At 55.0% G+C, this 20590-nt stretch overlaps 1 protein-coding gene across 1 annotated transcript; it reads right to left on the bottom strand.

Moving 5' to 3' along the window:
- Window positions 1–373: 373 nt before the first annotated feature.
- Window positions 374–18920, bottom strand: PMP22 (peripheral myelin protein 22). The gene is made up of 5 exons (XM_055728268.1): window positions 18770–18920; window positions 17825–17919; window positions 16561–16651; window positions 5667–5807; window positions 374–1682 (listed from the first exon to the last, which is right to left on the bottom strand). The coding sequence occupies exons 2-5, from the start codon at window positions 17900–17902 to the stop codon at window positions 1516–1518; spliced, it is 477 nt and encodes a 158-aa protein (XP_055584243.1). The 5' UTR covers window positions 17903–17919; window positions 18770–18920; the 3' UTR covers window positions 374–1515.
- Window positions 18921–20590: the final 1670 nt, after the last annotated feature.

Below are 20590 nucleotides of genomic sequence, written 5' to 3' on the forward strand. Positions count from 1 at the left end.
GTAGAGCACAGCCCAGCTCTAACCCGCAAAAACGCCAAAAGCAACTGAGTTATTCTGACTTTTATTTCATTGCTTCTTAGTCCACACAGTCGGTATAAAATCAGAAAAGCAAAGCAAAAAAAAAAAAAAAAAAAAAGAACCAAAAAGAAAAAACAACCCCAAAATGAAACAAAAACAACAACAGCAACACAGTGTCTGGAGTCCTCAGAAGGCAGCCTGGGGTCTGCGCAGGTGCCCGTTCAATTCATGGCCAGACATGTCACTGCCACACAGAGAGAGGACAGACATCCCGCTCCGGCCGAAAACAGACCGACGGGCGCAACCCAGAGCTGTTTCTGTTCCTCTTGACCACAGCGGGGGGAAAAACGGAACGTCAGTTATAAATGCTTTATTAAAAATAATAGTAAGAGCAAGTCTAAGTACAAAAGCAGTTATAGCTCATTTATATTACACAGAATTATTTTTCATTTCTAGCTTGGTTGTTTACCTCCAGATTGTTAACTGAATTTCCAGTGAATAAGGTTAAATGGCTAGCAATATAAGGAATGGTAAATAGATAGCACCATTTCATATATCTGGTATTTGATTTCATAGATATACTGGGTTTGCTTCTTTCTCATCGGTGGTTTAGCTCCACGGCAAGGATAAAGCACATTTCACGGTTGGGAGCATCAGTGCCCCAGCAGCTCGGCTCGGCACGGCACGGCACGGCACAGCACACCCCCCGGCCCCACTGGCACAGGTGCCGGGGGCACCCCCAGAGCCCCCGCGGGCGAAGGCAGACAGCCCGTGCTGGATTGCAATCCAACCTAAGTGATTTAAAAGCCCAAACTCCCAGCGGGTGTGGTGGCAAGGCAATGGGACTTAGGCACATAAGTCATTTAGGCACTTGGGGCAATCAAAGCCTTTGTTCCAAAATCCTTCAAACCTTTAGGAAGCATCTCCCATCAGATCTGGATGTGCACTTCAGTTACCAGGATCACAGCATGTGGCAGGAGTGGGGGGGACTAACCCTCCGGCTGGCGTAAACAGGCGTAACTCTGATTTATGCCAGCCTAAAACCAGTCAGAGCTGGGGTTTTCTGATGGTTCAATACAGGCTGGGATGGGGAAGGAGAGTTCAGGTCAAAGAGGATTTTGCATGAGAGAAAAATCACTGCGCTCTTGTTACACTGTTAGGAGTAATAATTCCTTAGGCACTTGCTTTAGGCTTTAAAACATAGCATATGGTCAACAAAAGCAAACAATACTATGTACATATATGTAAAAAGTGTTATAAATAGTTTTTTTAAACCATAGATACTATATACATCTTCAATTAACAAGTAACCCTTTGAGTGTTTCCTTTTGGGGTCGGTTGGGTTTGGTTTTGGTTTTGGTGGGAGGGTTTATTCCTTTTTTTTTTTTTTTTTGTGTGTTAATTTTCTTTTCCGTTTTCTCGTCTATTTTCCCCCGCCTCCGTCTCCTCCGTGGACATCATGAGTGCCCTTGTCACACCACACCACCTCCTGCAGCATCACTCGCGCTTCCGTAGGATGACGTAGACGATGCCGCTGGCGAGGGCCAGGGGGAAGGCCAGCCACGCCAGGATATAGGCGAAGCCGTAGGAGGTGTTTTCTGAGGCTTGGTGCCAGTCCGTGTGCCTCACTGTGAAGATGGCCGCACCGGTCATCACGCAGAGCCCTGCCAGGGAAGCACACATGGGTTAGCAACGCCATGCACGGAGCAGTTCCCTGCTGGAAACCTGGAGCCGGAGTGGATAATACCCAGTACCAATATGGGAAACTTTTTATTATTGCCCCCTTGTTATCGTGTCTCTTGGACAGCTACAGATGATCGGGGCGGGGAGTGATGCTGTGGGCTCTGCGCTGGCTGCAGGTGAGTGGGGGTGTCTGCTGGACTGTGGAAGTGAAGCAGAAGCCCCTGGAGCAGGCAAAGCTGGAGCATCACCCGGGCTAACCCATCCTTCAGGCAAGCATCAGGCAGCCCCCTGCTCCAGGCTGCTGCTCCAGACCAACCCTGCTCCCTTGGGCAGCTTGTTCAAAACCCAGAGTGTAGCCTGAGCAGAGCTGCTGCAAGAGGGCACACACAAACCCGGCTTGTTTTAAAGCATGAGAGCTTCTGTATCACCTGCTCAGGCAGACAGCTGGGGTGAAGGACGCCCTGGCCTGGCAGGGTCTGTGCCGTGCGATGCCTTGTCCCCTTCCAGGGCTGAGCGAGGAGCTCAGCTGCAAGCCCCGCTCGCTGCAAGCCCCCCTGCGCCCATGGCTTGTCCCTCTTCCCAGCTCCTGGCACCCACCCTTGCCAGCCAGGGCCCAGCACAGGTCCCCGAGGGCTGTCCGGCCAGGCCCAGCTCCGGTAGGCAGCATTCAAGCTTTGTTGTAAAAACAACCCATCAACGTTGGGGACTGCCCAGAGCGAACACAAAGCCACCTCTATTTCTGCCCGAAAAGAAGCTCTTTCAGTCCATCCCAGCAGTTCTATTATACAGTCGTGGGGCTGTTGTCGGAGCTGAGTTCCAAATACCCTGCACGGACCTCGGGACCACCTACATTTAACCACCGTGATATTTGAGCTGTAATTCCACTTGACACTGCTCCTTTGTTCTGGGAAAGTGCAGAAGTGGGAATATGTTTCATTAACACGCCGCTGGTGCGGTTTCCATTCTCTGAGCACGAGAGCCAACTCCCACTGCCCCGGCCCATGCACAGGGAGCACAACAATTGTCTGCCGAGGCTGGTGGGACAGAAAGCAGGCGCGTGGCCATGCCAGTCACCTACAGACAGCAGAAAATACAGCAGCAATTGTCCGTGCGAGGAAATTGGCAAAATGGAGGCAATGGTTCTGACTGCACTTCTGCAGCATCTGCACTACTTTCGGCCTGGAGAACACGCTCGGGAAGTGAAGCACAGCTGCATTTGGCTGCTTGCACCAATGCAAGCAATAATGCATCACCACTTTAAAGCCTGGTTTTAAGAACACCCTCTAGTTTTGTTTTGACAGGCCAGGAGGGCAAATGCTACCGCAAATGTGCTCCTGCAGGTTTGCACGTGCTGCCCTAGCCCCGCAGATGAAGCAGGCTGGGTGCTGGTGCAGGCTTGAGGTCAGCTCTCCAATGCAGGTTTCTGCAAAAAGCTGTGGGATATGTGGAAAGCGCAGCCCTCGAGGCTGAGCTTACCCTCTCCACCCCTCAAGGACAGCAGCTCCAGGGTGGGAGGCATGACAGGAAAGGGATGAAAGTGATGCTGAAGATGGAGAGAGTGATGGAAAAGCTGGGTCAGACCTGGAGAGATCCAAACCAATGTCTCTCCCATGCTGGGCTTATGCAGCTATGGGAAGTTACCTGTCAATGTGATGGACCCGCCAAGGATGGAGGGGAGCTGTCAAGGGCCTTTTGATGCCTTTGTGATGGCTAAAATCCCATCAGGGCAAATTTAGCTAGACTTCAAGGCATGTTCCCAAGCAGTGTGGAGAAGGTGCGGGGGATGCATCCTGCCCTGCTGCCGCACAACAGACCCGAATGACCTTGTGCATCTCTTCTCACCCTGACCTCCACTCCCCAGCTCCCCTGAGCCACAGCCTAAGCCACAGTGCAGACCAGCCCCTGACCTGCTCCCCGGCTCTCAGGACACCACTGCCTGGCTCTGCCACGCAAGAGCACCCAGCAGTCCTGCTCTCGGCACCCGCTGGTTCAGGTCCAGCGCTGCTGTCTTTCAGGTTCCAAAACTGGAGACCCTCAGCATCGCCAGGCTGTATCACGCCGCGAGGCGGTGCAGGGTGATGGAGGGCTTCAGCAAGAGCCTTCCCATCCCCTCCCAGAAGGAGGGAGGTCCTCTCCATCTCTGCTGGAGCTGAAAGCAAAGCACTCAGGTGGGTAAGACCTTGTCCCTGGCAGACCTGCAGCAGGGCTTTGTGGTGCCAGGGCTTTGCAAGGCATGGATAAACACCTGCAATGCCTGAAGGCCACAGGAATTTCTTCCATTGGCTTTAGACAGCAGTGGCCTTCCACAGCAAGCTGCAAGGAGACCACATGAGGTTCAGCTCCTTTGACCAGAACCATCCATACCTCCTCCAGGTGGGATCTCCTGAAATTCAGGGTCACAAAGGCCACAACTGCCCTGAGCCCCCTTCTCCAGCCCTGATGGGGGAGAACAGCAAGGATGGCCACCAGTGCCCACCTCTGCATGGTCCGTTCCAATCCAGACCTCTGCCTACAGGTTCCTCAGGCCATAGGAATAAGATCACTCTTTTCCTGTCCTTCTTACTGGCTGGGGATGGATTTTGACCCATGGCTCAAACCCAACAAGGAAAAAGACAGCAGGTCTATAGCCTGACCCTGCATCCCCTTAGGACACCCAGCACAGCACGGACAAAAGGATTGCAGTCCCATTTTTTCTTCCTCCAGGAATGAGGATTCACCACCGATCACTCAGGAGAGAGAAGCCTTCTGCTCCCAGATCTATTAGACAAGCTCTCAGGCAGATAATTGCATTATTAATGCCCATTTCCCCTCCCTGTGTCCGTGCCTGTAATGTGTTTCTACACATCCATCTTTTCAGAGACAGTGAACTGATCTGAACTCATCACCTGCGTCACGGCCAGGCAGATACGCTTATAACAGATTTCATGCCACACCTGCTAATAAAGGTTAGCCCCGAACTTTTCCAGGGTTTGTGAAGATCGGTTGCTTAGAGGATGCTCAGAAACTTTGTTTAAATTCAGTGGATGAGTTTTTCCACTGATTTAGGGGCAGGACCTGGGGTGGCTTTTAGTGTAACATCTAAAGCTCTAGCAAACAACTAGTCTCCTTCCCAGACAGTCTGTCACAATTTAGCCAGAACCTTGCTGCACCATTTCATTTTTCTGGTCTTGAATGCTTGAAAATCCTCCCCACTGGTTTCATATGTGGAAACGTAAACGGAGCCCGTGGCTTTACAGCATCTATATTTGGAGAACTGCAACGTAGGACATGAACCGTGGCTCATTTCCAGTGCTGAGTTCTTTAAGAGTTAAAAATAGTAGCTGACAGTTCAAAGTCAGCTGGCTCACCCTGCACGCTCCAGCGCTCTTTGCTGAAGTGGAAAGCACCAGGCCCCCTTATGGCAAGTTTATAAATAATCATTGCATCCTCTTTTGCCAAAAGAGGTTTGCCACTACTTCCCCCAGCCCGCCAGCAGTTGCGGAAACCTCGCCCAGGCCAGCGGAGGTGGGTCCCAGAGCCAGCGTGGCCGCCCTGGACCCTCAGCATCCCACCCGGTGCCATGGGAGGAGGGGGAGGCAGAGCCCCCAGCCTGGCAGCCCCCGCGCCCTGCTTGCCCCACCACCCACGGTGGGCACAGCTCTGCCTCCAGCAGGCACCTGGCCCCTCTGAAACCTCCCCGGCCAGCACAGCGACCCCCTTACACCTTCCACGATCCAAAGGTTTGGATGCATAACGCCCTGACAGATGGATCCCATCCCGCAGCGTGCGAAACCTCACCAGACCTGAATTATTCATCCCCTCCCCCCCACCCTGAGCCAGGCAGGAGCCAGCTCAGGGGTCCTGCTTCCTGTACCCCAGGGTGTGATCATTCCCACCGTTACCCGATCATTCCCACCGTTACCCTCTCTTCTGCTGGAAAGCCCTTTCCCCACCGCTGACAGCCCCATCGATTGGCCCCCACTTACCAGCAAGGATTTGGAAGATTCCAGTAACGTAAAACCGCCCGCCCTTGGTGAGTGTGAACAGCTGGCAAAAGAACAGGAACAGGGATAAGACGCTGAAGATGATGGAGAGGATCATCATTGCTTGGACTGACTGCAGCCATTCTGGGGAAAGACAGACAGACAGAAACGTCAGTGTGGGCACCACAGATAGCAAGCGCCCACCACAGCCCGTGGCCTCAGCATCCTCCTCATGCCACCATCCCATCCCTGGCTCCCATTAAGTTTAACAGCTGGGGGATGCAGCCACATCCAGTGCTGCACCAGCTGGTGTGGTCCTCAGCACAGGCAGAGCGCTGCCTGGGATGGAGGATGCCACGTGCACAGACCTGCATGCTGGGGTAACATGAATTGCGGGGCCACACACTTTCACAAGGAACATTTCTAATAAAATACGAGCAGAGAGACGAGCTCCAGTCTGAAGCCTGCAGAAACAGTGACGAAGCCTCTGCCCCACCTTCATGTCAGGCCCTGGGAGTTCTGCTGTATAGAAACACAAAATCCATGTGCAACAAGCCATGAGACACCGAGCTGGCCAAGCTCAGAGGTAAAATAAATACACAGTGAGTGAGAACACCCTCTGCCCTTGTGGAGTCAAACCTTTTGGAAAAAGCCTTCCCCAGCTGCCAAACACAACTGCCTCCCAGAGCAGACCAGTTAAACCAGCCCCTGAGTGAGTCACTGCCCAGCTATTTCCAGGCTTCGTGGGTGTGTAACTCCCCACGTAAAAAATAAAATAAATAAACAAGCAAAATGCTGCTCCATCCCATGAGCTGCTGCAGCTTGGTGGAAAGAGACAGTGCCTGACGGTACTAGGACGGCGCCCTGCGCACAAACACCTCTGCCTTTGCTTCTCCTTATAGAATCTGAGATCAAAATGGGTATTCACAGCCTTCCTTGAGAGGGTCTTTAAGGATGCAATATTGATTAATTCACCATGGAAGGCAGACAGGACTTGGTACAGGTAAACTGAGACACAAACCACCCAGTGAAAGGCAGAAGAACCATGCTTTGGGCTGGATCCTCGCACAGGGGACAGCGAGGCAGCACTGAAGTCTCAGTCCCAGTATCATCTTCCTGCCAGTTTTACTCCCTGCAGCTTCGCTCCCCCGGCCGCACGCTGCGAGAGCCAGCTTTCTGCAGCAAGTACCTGAAACGCAGCAAAACTTCCACATCAAGCTATGCTTCAGCTCAGCGACCTTCGTGTGGGACTGCCCTGAGCAGCGTCTGCTCTCAGAGGAGCAAGCACGCTTCTCCCCCAGATCCTCGCAAAGCTGCACTCGTGGAGGGGAGAGAGGAATTTGAGCTGGAGAGCGAGGTACAGCCTTCAGCTGGGACAGCAGTGATGATCCATGCCTGAACCCTTCCAGCAAATCCGTGCCTGCAGGGAACATCCTGTGCAATTGAGTAACGTCTGGCGCGTTTGGCTTTGCACCATCAATCCTGCCCCTCGCCTTTGCCTCCCCGTGTTCACGCAATGGAGCAATTCAAGTCCTGCTCACCGAAGCAGACTGAACCCACCCAGAGCGGCCCCTGCTCATTGCAGCCTGCTTTTTCCTTCCCCTCCTTTCCACCATTCCCACACCAAACTGCTCTGCAGCGTTACCCGGCCCTGCTGAAGAGCTGCTGCGCTTCACCCGAGTCAGCGCCGCTGGGTTTACATCCACATGCACCAGTTGCTGCTGTTCCTTAGGAAGGAGCAGCTACCACTGCTGTCACTCCCAGGAAATCCCAGCGTAGCTTACACACCGATGCGCAGACGAAATGTCCCACAGATTTCATCACTCTCAGCTGGCCAGGCAGGGAAACCCACTGCCTCACCCACAGCTGCCCCCTCCGCTCTGCCCATGCTCGGCCAGGGAGCAGCGGAGGGAAGGAGGCAGCTCAAACGCTGCTAAAATCAAGTCATAAATCATTCCTTAGATGGGATCAGAAAGTATGGTTAGAGGATGCCCAGCTGCTGAATTGCCTTCTCCATCCACGTTCCACCACAGAAAGGGCTCCCGTCCCAGGTGTGAGAAGCTGAACCTTCATCTCACCATCTCCCGAGCCCCACAGCCCTGCCCCACTCCGTGTCCTGGCTCAGCCCACGCCTGCCCAGCCCCAAGCCCTGCAGTCAGGTCCAGGACCCAGGAAGCCAAGTCTTTTGTGATCTCAAAGGCCACGGGATCTGGCCCAGAGAGGAGCCCTTTCTGCTCCGAGGTGGATGCTCCAACTGCCAGTTATTTTAAGGAGAAGGCTCTCTAGATGGAAAGCTGAGCTGAGCTGCCCTTTTAATTGCATCCGCCTTCCCGTGCCTCTTTTTTGGTTCTGAATGCAAATGATTGATACAGGCTTTGCACAATCCCGTTGTAATAAAGAGCTGTGACAGAGGAATACAAAGGCAGGCACTGAGGGAGAGGGGAAAGCCCACCGTGACCGCAGGGCTCTCAGCGGCCAGAGAGCAGCAATCGCACAAGCTGGCAAGCAGGAAAATTGGAGATAATCCCACAGACCAGAGCTCTGGATCTGCTCACATCCAGCCCTTTGCTGACTTTTATTGGCCTCCTTTGTAAAAACAAGGGGCAGGATCCCCAGCTTATGACTCGGAGACCCACCAGTGCAAGCCGTTATACTCCCATTAAGTCCAAGCCCAGCTGCCCCCAGACTTCAGCTGTATTAGCACAGCTCATTGCCTTTAATTCCTTTGAAAACACCACTAGAATGGCGGATAAGATTGCTGCTTCCTCAGCCCCATATGCTCTCAACTCTGCTGCTATTAGTGCTCTCTCCTACCTATAGGCTTTTAAAAATAAAGCAAGTTTGCCACAGGGAGGTCTGCGCCCTGTCAGTTGTACCACGGGGCTGTCAGCACTGTTTACTCCCAGGCTGTTATTTGTGGTTTCCCCTGGGCAGTGAGTCGATTATTCCATTTTTCTCCTGCATCTCTTCAGCTCTGTGTTTATCTCTTTGTTCTTCAGGAGGAGGAAGAAAAGGAAACAGAGTGGAAAGGACAGATAACACCCTGCACGCCGCTTCCGGAGAGGACCCGTTGGGAGCAGTTTTCGAGCCCTTTCAGGCAGTCAGAAACAAAGTCAGAAGTTTTTACAAAACAATTTTACAAAACAAATTTGAAAATTTCCCTAAGCCCTGCAAACTCTGATGTGCTCATGCCGCCGCTTGTAACAGCGGGGAAAAAGATTTCACCCCGGGGATGCTGAAGACCACGTTCCACTGCCCTGAAGTCTAACGTGAAAGATGGAAACTCAGAGCAGAAATGGAAACCCAGAGCAGAAATTGCAGCTGACCCCACTAGAGCAGCAGATGCTAACCCAACCCCTTCCAGCAAAGCCCCAGCCCCCCTTGCAAGGAGGTTTTATACCCAGATGAGGGGTGCAGCTGAGCAGGATTGATGGGGCAGGCAGAAACATGCCCTTGGGCAGGAGCAGAGGGCTTTAAAAGACAGGCACTGGCTCCCCAGGGTTTAATTCACTGCTCTGTTTTAGACACCCTGTCCTCTTTTGAGCTAGCCAAGAAGAAAGAATGAAGTACAAACTGCAAAGAAACTTATATGAGCAATCAGCTTATGTACTCGCTGTAAGACATCACTAGATTAGTGCTGGGCACTAAAACCACCTGTGTGCCATGAGCTGATGGTAACATTCGGAGGAAAGCTTTCCCTTTGCAAACTGCATATGCACTGCATCCATCAAAAGCAGCCACTTCTCAGGAAGAAAGCACCCACTAAGGAGGTAACTGCAGCACATAACATATACAAAACTAGAGGGAGGGGAAATTCACGCCCACATCTGCAGGGTAAAACCTGCTCCTGCAGTGCTGCTGACCATGTATCAGCAGGGTCAGGAGCACATGCACCTACTGGCACAAGGTACCAGCCCAGCTCTGTCCACAAAAGCCGTAGTATCTGAGAAGGGTTTTTTCAAAGCAGACTCTCGGGCTTCAAGGTCTGACCAAGAAACTGAACCCAACCTGCATCCTCACCTGTGAAGCAGATAGGTCACATCGCAAGCGCTGGGGCTTGCAAGGGTGTTAAACCTTGATACTCAAACACACCTTAAGAGGGTTGAAAAAGGGTGAACTAAAGATGCAGAAATATTAGCTCAATGGCATCGTTCTTCTGGGCCTGACCTTCAGACTGCTGCCCCTTGGCAACTCGCTGTAGCAACTCAGAAAGTCAAAAAAGCTCAGCTACCCGCAGCACTACTCCTGAGTGGCACAGACCCCCCTGCTGCCTCCCACAGCCCCGTCACCCAAAGTGAACATCTCCTGTTGGGGACAACAGCATCACAGTTCATCAGCTGCATCCAGCAGAGCTGCTAACATCTCCTAGCGAAAATCCAGCTCCGTGACACTGCAGTTTTCTTCTGCTTTGGTCCCAGACCTCCCACCAGCACGAAATCAAACCTTCCCCAGCTGCATTTGTGGCTGCTGAATGTTCAAGCCAGGAAAAGCAGGTTTTGCACCCAGCAGTTGCTCCTTTCCCATCCTCCTATGGTCCATCCTCTGGAGGGGACCACAGAGTGCTGGTTGAGGTATTCCTGGAAAAACCACCAGAAAAGGGCGATTTTAAAGGGCTCCCAAAGTGTTTGTAAGGGCCAGGGGAGGAGCAGGTGAGAAACACTGGGGCTGCGGGGAGGCAGTGAATGAACTCAGTACTGCCCGAGACTTCTTGGTCCTCTTCTGTAGCTCCTTCAGAAGGAGATGAAACCCCCAAAGCCCTCTGTTCTCCTCTCGTCCTCTTTTCCTCTCAGCTGTCCTCCCTTTTGCCTTCTCCTTGAAGCTGCACCCAAGAAGTCCCCGAGGCCAGGAGATCTGTAGCTCTCCAGAGCTGCCATGTTCAGTCATCCAGTCAGACTGTTGAAGCTCACAACCCACAGAGGCAACCTCTGATGCTGTGGAGGCAGCAGAAAGCTGCTGGCACCATGAAAAACACCTTCCAACAGCTCCACAATGCCCAAGCCAGCTCCTCTCCAAGACCCTCGGTGTGGTGGCTCCGACTTCCTTTTGGTTTGTGTGTGAGAGTGAGCTGAGGTGGTCGACACGTCACTTCAGGCTCAGGTCCTCCAAAGGGCTTAGGTACCAGCTCCCACTGATTCCGAGTCCAGGCACCAGGAGCAGGGATGGGGAGCGATGCTGCCCTGACCCACAGGCACGTTGCAGGTATACACCTGGTCTGTGGCCACAGGGGCATCCAAGAGTCTCATCAAGGCCAAAAAAACGTTGATTTAAGGGTTCTCCAGCATGGTCCTCTGCAGTGGACCCACCGACCCATTCTTCTGGTTTTGCAGTCATTGTTAGTCCACACGTCAACTTCTTCCTCCCTTTCTCTCCTCTTCTATGGGCCAAAGCCCCCCACACAGCAGGGAAGGTTGACTGACCCCCTTCCACAGAAAAATGGGAGCCAAAGAGCCCTGAAGCAGCTGAGAAGGAAAAGCACGAGTTCCCTCCCTCTCCTTATCAGATGCTCTTTGTAAGAAGAACAAGAAACAGTAAAAAAATGGCTTTAACCAGAGGAAATCCCTTTAATATCATAGGCTACGTGGTTATGGGAGAAACTGATCTGAAATACAAAATGTTCTCCGGGAATACCCCACAATTTATTTGAGACAACTAAGGGGCAAGCTGTAGTCACCCACAGCTGGCAGAGAGGGGTTCAGCCCTGCCCCAGTCAGGGCAATGAGGTCAAGCGATGGCGAAGCGGGTGTCCTGGACCCACAGACTGCCGAGGGTAAAAGCTGGCTCTGCTGCAGACTGCAAAGACCCTGAAGGATCAGCTACGTCCCCAAATCAAGATACCTGTACATGCAGTCCCTGAGCTGAACGGGGCCAGCTGATGGCTAGAACCTCAAGCGTAAAGGCTACTACACAAACAAGCTACTCGGTATTTACTGCAGGGCTCGTCATAACAGATCCAGCATCTTAGACCTGGGGAATTTCTCGCTAGTTTGCAGCTGCCCAGCAGAAGTAAAGCAAAAGGCTGCGACGGTGCTGTGCCCGCAGGCTCAGCGAGACGCGCAGCCTAAGTGTGGCAGGTTACTTCAGCATTCAACAAAAAGCTGAAACCACTTTTTAAAATCCTTGCACTTCTAACTTGCAGGGGTGACTAGACTATTGCTTCCACCTCACCCTCGTGCACTGGGAAGTGTCCCCTCGCCAGTGACAAACCCTCCAAGTCTCAATCCACTTGGTGCAGTCTCAGTCCTTCCAGTGGGCTGGAGGGGAATCTGCTCCCATCTCTTTTTGTTGAGGTATTTTATACTCACTAGCAATACTGGAATTAGGCATTGAGAAGTAATTTTCCTCAGCGCAAGGCTTCACTGAAGCCTAGCAGCGTCGTTTTCAGTCACAAAAAGGATACAGCAGGTTAAATGGCACCTCCATCTCTCAATACCTTTTCTATGCCATGTGAATCCAGCCTTGCTGGAATAAAGGGTCTGAAAGAAGGGCAGCAAAGCCACTCGGGAGGGGGGGCTGACAGACCAAAAGCGATGGGGGTTCAGATGTTTCAGTTATGCATTTTAAAGTGGAGAAACAGCAGCGCAGCTCCTCCTGGGAACAGCTGATGGGTCAGGGCACCGATGCCCCTAACTCATGCCAGGAATGAAGATCTGTCCTGCCTTCTCCAGCCCAAAGAAAATGCATTTCAAGCACCAGCAGTGCTGCTTAGGGCACCACCTGCCAGAGCAAAGAGGGACGGTCAGTGTGCAGAAGAGCGGGGCAATGCCCCGGTGTGAGGCAGTGCCTGCCCCATCGATGGGAGGTCCATCCCTGCCCACCCAGGCTGTCCAGGGCAGATCTCCATGCTGGACAACCCACCTGGGCTTTGCTTGTGGCCATCACATCAGCAAATTAGCAGGTGCATCACACGGCCCATAGCACTTAGTAATCATGTGGACTGGCAGCCTGCACATTTCCCAAGGTTTAGGGTTTTCTTTTCCCTTTAAAAAAGCCAAAAAACCACCAGCCTGTCTGCGAACAAGCCAGTCATGTGAAAGCCACAGAGCAGTGACAGGAGAAACTGTGGGAAAACAATAGGAAAAGTGTCTCCTGATGTTACAGGAGGATGCGGGGATCTCCAGGGAGGTTCCCGTTCCTTCCCCACATTCCCCACTCCCACTGAAATCAGAAGAAGAATAGTAGAAAGTAGCAGAAAAAAAAATCTTCTTGCCTGCATGAAAATTCAGTTGTGGAAGGCAGAGGACATTTTTGGAGGAAAAAATACCACCATCTGCAAATTTGGGGTGGAATCTACTTAAGAGCAGTTGGGCGGTGCAGGTCCGGCCGTGTGCCCCATGTTTGCAGCGGGATCGCACAGCTGGGGGCTGGCGCGCAGCCGTGCCGACGCACAGTTCTGGGATTCAGAGCTGAATTCTTGAGATAAGTCTTTTCCAGGAATGTCTGACAGTGCAAACGAAGCAAAGATTGCAACATTTTTTCCATAGTTCTCGGCCTCTTGAAAAAAAAAAAAGGCATTATCTAACAAGCAAATGCAAAACTCAAAGCAACAAGCAGGCAGTTGTAAAAGGTGAAGAAGTGGGCATCTGCCCCCAGCCTGGTGTTTCCTCCTCCCTCCCTGCACACATTTCCACCAGGGCTGCTCAGCCCTCACACATGCACGGGGTTCAAACCCTGCCAAGAGGAATGTGGGAGGTGGGCGCTCAGCCCCCTCCAAGGCCAGCTCCAGCCTGTACCCCAGGTCTGCTAATGTCCCAGGAAGCCCCGGTCTGGCAGTCCTGCAGCCAACTCTTGGGCTGTTCTGCTGCTTATTCCATCCCGTGGGATAATCTGTGAAGTCCGGAGCACAGTCCCCAACCTGCCCCTGTGTTCAACACAAGTGCATCTTGCTGGCACCTGGTTTTAGCAAGTTGAGTTTCTCGTTGGGCATCTGCATAATGGTCATGGAAACAAAAGGGTCCCTGTGCAGCTGCCCCCTCCTCACCGTGCTGAGACCGAGAGGGGCACCGCAGCACAACACCCCCCAAAGCCCCCATCCGTGCTGAACGCACAAGACCCCACCCTCCCTAATTCCACATATTCCGAGTACTGAGCACCACCCCTTCCCAAAAAGAGAGGAAGAAGTGACTGCACTACAGCGGCCACTGCAATGGCCAGAAGAAACACCGTCTCTACGTCAGGACTAAGTTCTGCCAAAATTCCCAAGCGAGGATTTCTTGCTCTTAGCCCAGAGCAGACCTTGGCACTCTGCAGTTAACCATTAAGTACCCTCCTTGGCACAAGACAGAGAAACAAGTTCTTACAGCTTTCTACAACTGCGTGTAGCACGCACAGCCGTTGGAAGAGATTTAAATGGGAATGGTTTGCAGTATCTGGTATGGGATCTTTCTTATCTTTTAAAGTAAGCATATTCCTAGCAAAGAGCATATGAGGAGCATAACAAGGTTGAGGGAGGGACAAGCACAAGCCTCAGAGGTGTCTCGGCCACAGTATCCTTGCCCTGTGTTCCCACTATCGCTTCACATAGTGACCGACCACAATTCCCCCAGCAGCGTGGGGTGGTGGGAGCAAGGGGCCCAGAGATGGGCAGCGGGGAGGGAGAGAGCAGGGATCTACTGGAAAGGAAGCCACATGGCAGTTTTGTTCTGGTTTTACAGACAGATTTTAAAAGCCTTGTGCAGGCCTAGGAAATATCTTTTAATTTTGTGTTCCTACAGCACCGGTGAGCTCTGGATCCTGCATCCAGAGTCCCACCAGATGAAGACTGGTCCTGAGTAGCACTGCTCCCACACTCCTGTCATGGGTGGATGAGGCACAAGCCCTTGCCCAAGCAAAATCCCCTTCTGATGCCGGAGCAGAGCCTTCATATGAACAAGAGCTGTCAGAAAGCTCTTTCAGGCTCGAGCACCATTGCACCTCACTCACAGCAGCCCGCTGGGGCACCTTATCAACCAAACTCAGCTGCTCAACTGCATTCTTAGCAGGGTCATCTTGACTATAGTCCCATTAATGATAAAAAAAATGAGGGAAGCCCTTCTTTGAGCAGTTTCTGGGAGCAGGGCAATATAGATGCACAACACCCAGCGGGACAGTCAGATGTGGAGGAAACGATCCCAACTGCTTTTTGGACAAGCCCCTCTCAACACCGATAACTCCTCGACACGCAGCATCCTGCAAACACCCAGAATAAGCAGTGCAGGTTTGAAAAGCAAAAGAATTGGGGAGGCTTTACAGCCCTGGGCTCTGGGACTCCTGGGGGCCATCGCTGCCTTTTATTTCAAAACGCAAAGTCAGCAGTTTTGGAGCACGGATGAATGGCCGTGAAGCAGCCTGCCTACGCTGCAGATAGCCAGCACCAGCCAACTGCTGATGAAGGACATGGCTCCAGAAGGCTCCTCGGCTGGGATAGGATCCAGCCGCTTCCTGGCCAGCCTGGACACCACCAGGCGTCAGCAGAGACCAGCACGGCAGCTTCGTTCCCACCCAGAGCAGAGCCTGGGCCCGTGCACGGGAACAGCCGCTGCTTTCAGCCCAGGGGAGGTAAGAGGGAGGGTGAGCATCAGCATCCACCCCCCTGCGTGGGGGAACCACGACTGTTTTGCTCCCAGCAGGCTGGGGATTAGGGTGACCCACATCTCCAAAAACCTCCGATAGTCCCCCATCGCCGCAACCCTTTGAAAGCATCTCAGTGTTCCCTCCTTGTCGACCTAGTGCTCCCAGTGCGACCATTCCCTCCTTGCCGACACCACGCGGCATTGGTTTGCTCCTGTGCCAGGACCATGTTTCCAGCACAGTATGACTGTGCGTGCAGTGACATCGCCATGATTCACAGGTGGTTTCACTGGGGGAATCTGTTTCCATGGGAAAGCAAAAGCCAAGCTAACTGAAAACGAATGCTGGACACACTGGCATTAGCCCTGTCTTCTGGGGAAACTGAGGCACAGGCTTGCCTGACACCCCGAGCACAGATTTCTCATTCCTGGTACCTCTGTATGCCCTGGAAACTCTGTCACAGCATCTTAGCAACTACTCCTCCCCTGCTGACCTCAGCAAGCACTTCGCTGGGCGATGTCACCCAGCGTGACATCAGCCTTCACCCAGCTTGGTCCAGAGGCGGCTGCTCAGCCACCCCAGCTGTGCAGGTGCCACGGGCACCATTTCAGCAGCAGGATGAAGAGCCTGAGCACTCAGCACATCCCACACACAGTGCTCAACAGCCAGCTGTAGGGTGAGGCGTGTGCCTGAAACCTCAGCCTGTCATAGCAGCAAAAAGCAGTGCAGCTTTCCAGGCAGGGACACGCTGTCAGTGGGGTACCACGCGCATCTTTGCGACACCCTCACAACCGGAGCAAAAGGGAGGTGTGCCAGAATCAGTCCCTCCACGCCCAGCAGGGCGATGGGTGCTCAGCAAGCCCTGCTCCAAGGACTGCCTCGTGTTTGTACATCCGAGTGAAATCAAAACAGGCTGATAACAGGACACCACCCAACAGGGCTTGAGCCAGTCACCTCCAGTGCGGCTGAGCATGCCAAACACACTACCACAGTGCTACCAGGAGCTGCCCCGCAGCTCGAGGGCAGAAGGGCAGAGCAACGGGCACTGGGTCTGGTACCCACGCCAAGCCCCATCACAACATCAGGGACTGGTAAGGTGTTAGGGAGCCATCTCTCCACTACATCCCCCCATCAAGACATCAACAACGTGGTGGAGCCCTGCCCCTCCATCTGGGGACAGGGCAGAGGAGGCAAGGGGAAGGGCTGGGAGGGAACAGCTTTGGGGGTGCAGGAAAAAGCAAGAGGGAATCACAAATAACCTGCACAGGCAAATCCCCCCTGATTTCCCATGTCCAGGGAAGTCACTAGAAGTGATGGGCAGCACCAGCCCTGACTGCTGGGCAGCACTCACCGTTCGTGGACGACGTCAGGCAGTGGAAGACGCTACCAGAAGTGCAGTTCTGCCAGAGGTCTGCCGTGTGCCCGCCATTCACCAGCCATTGCTGCAAAAGAGACGCAGCCCCGTGAGCAGGACCCTGGCAGGAGGCAGCAGGCAGCCGAACGCCCCCCCACAAGGCTTCGGCACCGGCCAGCCCCAGTGCGTACTGGTACGCGCGTGCCTGGCCAGGCGCTCCCAGGCACATGCTTTTCTTTGGGGCGTTTGGGGTTTGGAAAGTAAATACTGATATTTTCTTTTAGCTGCTTTCGCCTCAACGGCAGAAAAACAGAACCTCTTTATTCTCTTTAACATGGATCAAGTCCCACGGGGGACGTGCATTTCCCTCCCCTCTGCTGTCCTCGCCTGGTGCCAAGCCGGGCTATTTGAATGTTTCCACGTGATTTCTAACGACTCAGAAGATTTTTGTAACGTCTTCTACTACCATTACCACTCCCCCCCTCAAAAAAAAAAAGAAAAAAAAATAATATGGGAAAGAAGAACCTGGTGAAGCAAGCCTGGAATTCACTAGCTCCACAAAACTGCTGCCTTAAAACCAAGTCAAACCTCTTCCTAAGAAGATTACACATTAATTGGGCTTAAGACTGAGCGCAGTGCTGGGAACCCTCACTGCAACATCCAGCCCTTCCCACTGCTTGCAAAACTTGAGCCTTGAAAATCGCCAGCAGGAGCCCATCTGGGTTAGGAGACAGAGGCTGTGCCTAACTCACAGCCCTAAAGGAGCAGAGCTGGAGAGCAAAACGCTGGTGCTGAGCAGCCAGTGCCCAAACCAGCCCCCTTCCCAGGGGTTTTACCCACACTGGCTGTACTGGTCCTGCGGGCTGAAGCCCATGAGCAGGCGGAGCTCCTTTGCGAAAGGGGAGCGCAGCGTCACCCCCAAGGAGGGTATTTTGGGTGCTCTGAGGCTGCTCCCTGATGCGAACCAGCGTGGGGACGATGAGGAGATGGGCTTCATCAGCACCGATGCCCTGAGCACCCGCTGCCGCACGCAGCCCAGCACCCCACCAGTTCCACCTGCCAGCACAAAGCCAGAAGGAGCTCTCTGTGTGAGATGCTCCAAAATTCCACTGCTAGTAAGACCAGCAATCGGCAAGTTTCCCGCTAAAAGCCAGGCTGTAAAATAAACCACAAAGAAAAATAACACCATCTGCTCTTGCCATGCCGTGCCCCCCCCCACAGCCGCCCCTGCCCTGCCGGTGCCGGAGGAGCCCGCACTTACGCTGACGATGGTGGAGACGAAGAGCAGCACCAGCACGGTGACATGGAGCACGATGATCCCCAGCAGCAAAAGCAGCATCTCGGCGGCGGGCAGCGCTGGAGGGGACAGGGATGCCGCTGGGCGCGGGCCCGGTCCGGGGCGGCAGGAGGCGCACGGCAGCGCCTGGACCCGCCCGCGCCGGGGGATGCTCGGGCAGCGCCCGGCTCCCGGCTTCCCCCCCCCGGCCCCTGCCTGCCCCCCCCCCCCCCCCGGAGACCCCCGGGGGCCCCTCCGAGCCCTTCCCCCGAGCCTGCTCCCCCAAGCCCTCTTACCGAGGGGGCTACCCCCCGCCCCGCTCCCCTGGGGTCTTACCCGAGGGCGGCCCCCCAGCTCCTCTCCTCCGAGGGGGGGCTCCGATCCCTCTCCCCGAGGGCACCTCCGGGGCGGGGGAGGGGTCCATCGCGGCGCATGTCACCCGAGGGGCTACCCCGGCCCCTCTCAGCTGGGAGGGGGGTCCCCTGCCCACCTACCCAAAGGACCACTGGGGGTGACTCTGCCTGCTCGTCTCCCCAGGGCAGGCTTTCCCCGGCCCATCTGCCCTGGAGACCCCCGGGGGACGGTGGGGTCGGGGCGTTTACCTCGGCCTCTCTTCTCCGGCGGGTGCCCTCGGCCCATCTCCCCTCGGCACCCCCCGCTGAGGCTCTTTTGGACCCTCTCCCCGGAGAAGGGGGGGGCTCTCCCCAGCCTATTCCCCCCTCGGCACTCTCGGAGAAGAGGGGAGGGGGGCTGCCCTGACCCCACTCCCTAGAGGACCCCCGGAGCTGGGGGCCTCCCTCAGTCCCTCTCCCCTGCGGACCCCCGGAGGGTCTCTCCGGCCCTTCGGGGTGCCTGTTGCCCTCCCCGGGGAGCGCCCCGCGGTGCCCCCGCAGCCTGGCTGGCGGAGCGGGCCGCCCGGGCCGTACTCACGTCGCGGCGGAGCCGAGCGGAGCGGAGCTGGAGCGGAACGGGCGGCGGGAGCGGGCGGCGGCGCTGACAAGTTTCCCCTTTAACCGGGGCCACCGCCCCGCTTGCGTCTGCGGGACAGGGAGGGCTCTGCGGCGGCGCCCGGCCGCTCCTCCTATAAATGTGGCAGCGCCCCAGCCCCGGCCCGCCTCCCCCGAGCGAGAGTCACTCACCGTCCCATCCCCATCCCCATCCCCATCCCCATCCCCATCCCCATCCCCATCCCCATCCCCATCCCCATCCCCATCCCCATCCCCATCCCCATCCCCATCCCCACACACCGCCGTTCCCGCCTTCGCCCTCCAGCCGCGCAGCGGGGACATGTGGGGCGACACCCACCCCATGGCCTGCCTGCCCCCCTACTTCTTACCCACGACGCTCCCCCCTCAGCGAGGACCCCTGGCTTGGCCACGCGTGTCTTGGGGGGCACTGCGTGTCAGGGCGGCCGTCACGGAGCTGGGCTGTGCCCCACGCAGGATGTGGCCAGTGTCCCGCAGCTGGCAGCTGGGGCGGGGGGTCCTAAAGCAGATAAGGGGAGGGCTGGCAGGGGGTTTCCCCTTCCAGGGCTGCCAGGGGACGGGGCACAGGGAGCTCTGCTGCATCAGGTGGGTGCCAGAAGCAGGGACCCGAGGGACAGGACCTGGGGAGCGAGCATCTGGCTGTGCTGAGCTGAGGGGTGCTGAGCCGAGGGGAGCGTCATCTGATTTACACAGCGGGGCTGCCTCCAGGAGAGCGACACCTTTGCCATTTGCTCCTACGATGGCGATGTGATTCTGACTCTCGAGCTGGAGTATCTTAGCACTTGAAAGCCAAATTCTGCGGAACCGAGCAACTTTTTGCTAAATAGAGTATGAGATTTTCCAAAATGCTGGAGGACTCGATAGCTCGGAGAGGAAGGGGTGGCTGCACTCCGTAGGCAGCCCGTGCTCATTCCTCAACCACAGCTAACCTGCTGAAATGAACACCCTAGAGCCACCCACACCCACACAGCCCTAGTCCCCACAGGAGACGTGCACACTCCTCCCCTGCACACTCCGGGGAGTCCTGAGCACTAGCACCAACCTCCCATCACCTCTCCCCTCTTCATGCACCAGCTCCAAACTAGTCCTGCTTTGTTGCAGAGACGAGGGAATTCGGCATCCAGCCACCAAAATTGTAAATCTTGGGAGAAAAGAGGGAGAGAAGCGTGCTTGGCTCCTTCCTCCTGGCAAGCACAGGCGTGTTCCCTGCAGCACAGGCTCTGGCTCCTCCGCACTCGTGTAAGTAGTCCCATAACACACGTTAGCCAGCAACTGGGAGTTCAGAGCACTCTGGGGGTGAGGGGGAGATGGGCCAGCGGCTCAGACGAGGCCCCTGGCCTCACACCATGCTCCAGCCTGTTTCAGTACCTGCCTGCATGCCCCACTGCAATGCCACCAAGCCAAACTGTGCTCCAGCAGTGCCAGCTCTGCCTGGTGCAGGTTTGCCCAGCCTGGTTCCAAAGGATGTGATTTGCCCTTTCTTCTGAAAAATGCCCGCCCATTCCCCTGCTACCACCACCGCCCCCCCGCCCCCGCTGCTGCTGCCTGCCACAGCAGCCTGCTGCATGTGCCGCCGTCAGAAGCCAGTGCCATCTGTGACTGCAAGCCCCACAGGACTACAACATCTGCACAACCATCAGGACATTCCTCACTAATGAGGCTATTTCAGGCTGTCTTGCCTCTGTGGGTCGGCTGCCCGTGCTGCTTTCAGAGCAGAAGCCACCACGCTCCAGGCAGCACAAACACAGAGCGAGAAGGGTCTTGT

This window comes from Falco cherrug, chromosome 1, assembly GCF_023634085.1.
Source record: "Falco cherrug isolate bFalChe1 chromosome 1, bFalChe1.pri, whole genome shotgun sequence".
NCBI classification, from domain to species: domain Eukaryota; kingdom Metazoa; phylum Chordata; class Aves; order Falconiformes; family Falconidae; genus Falco; species Falco cherrug.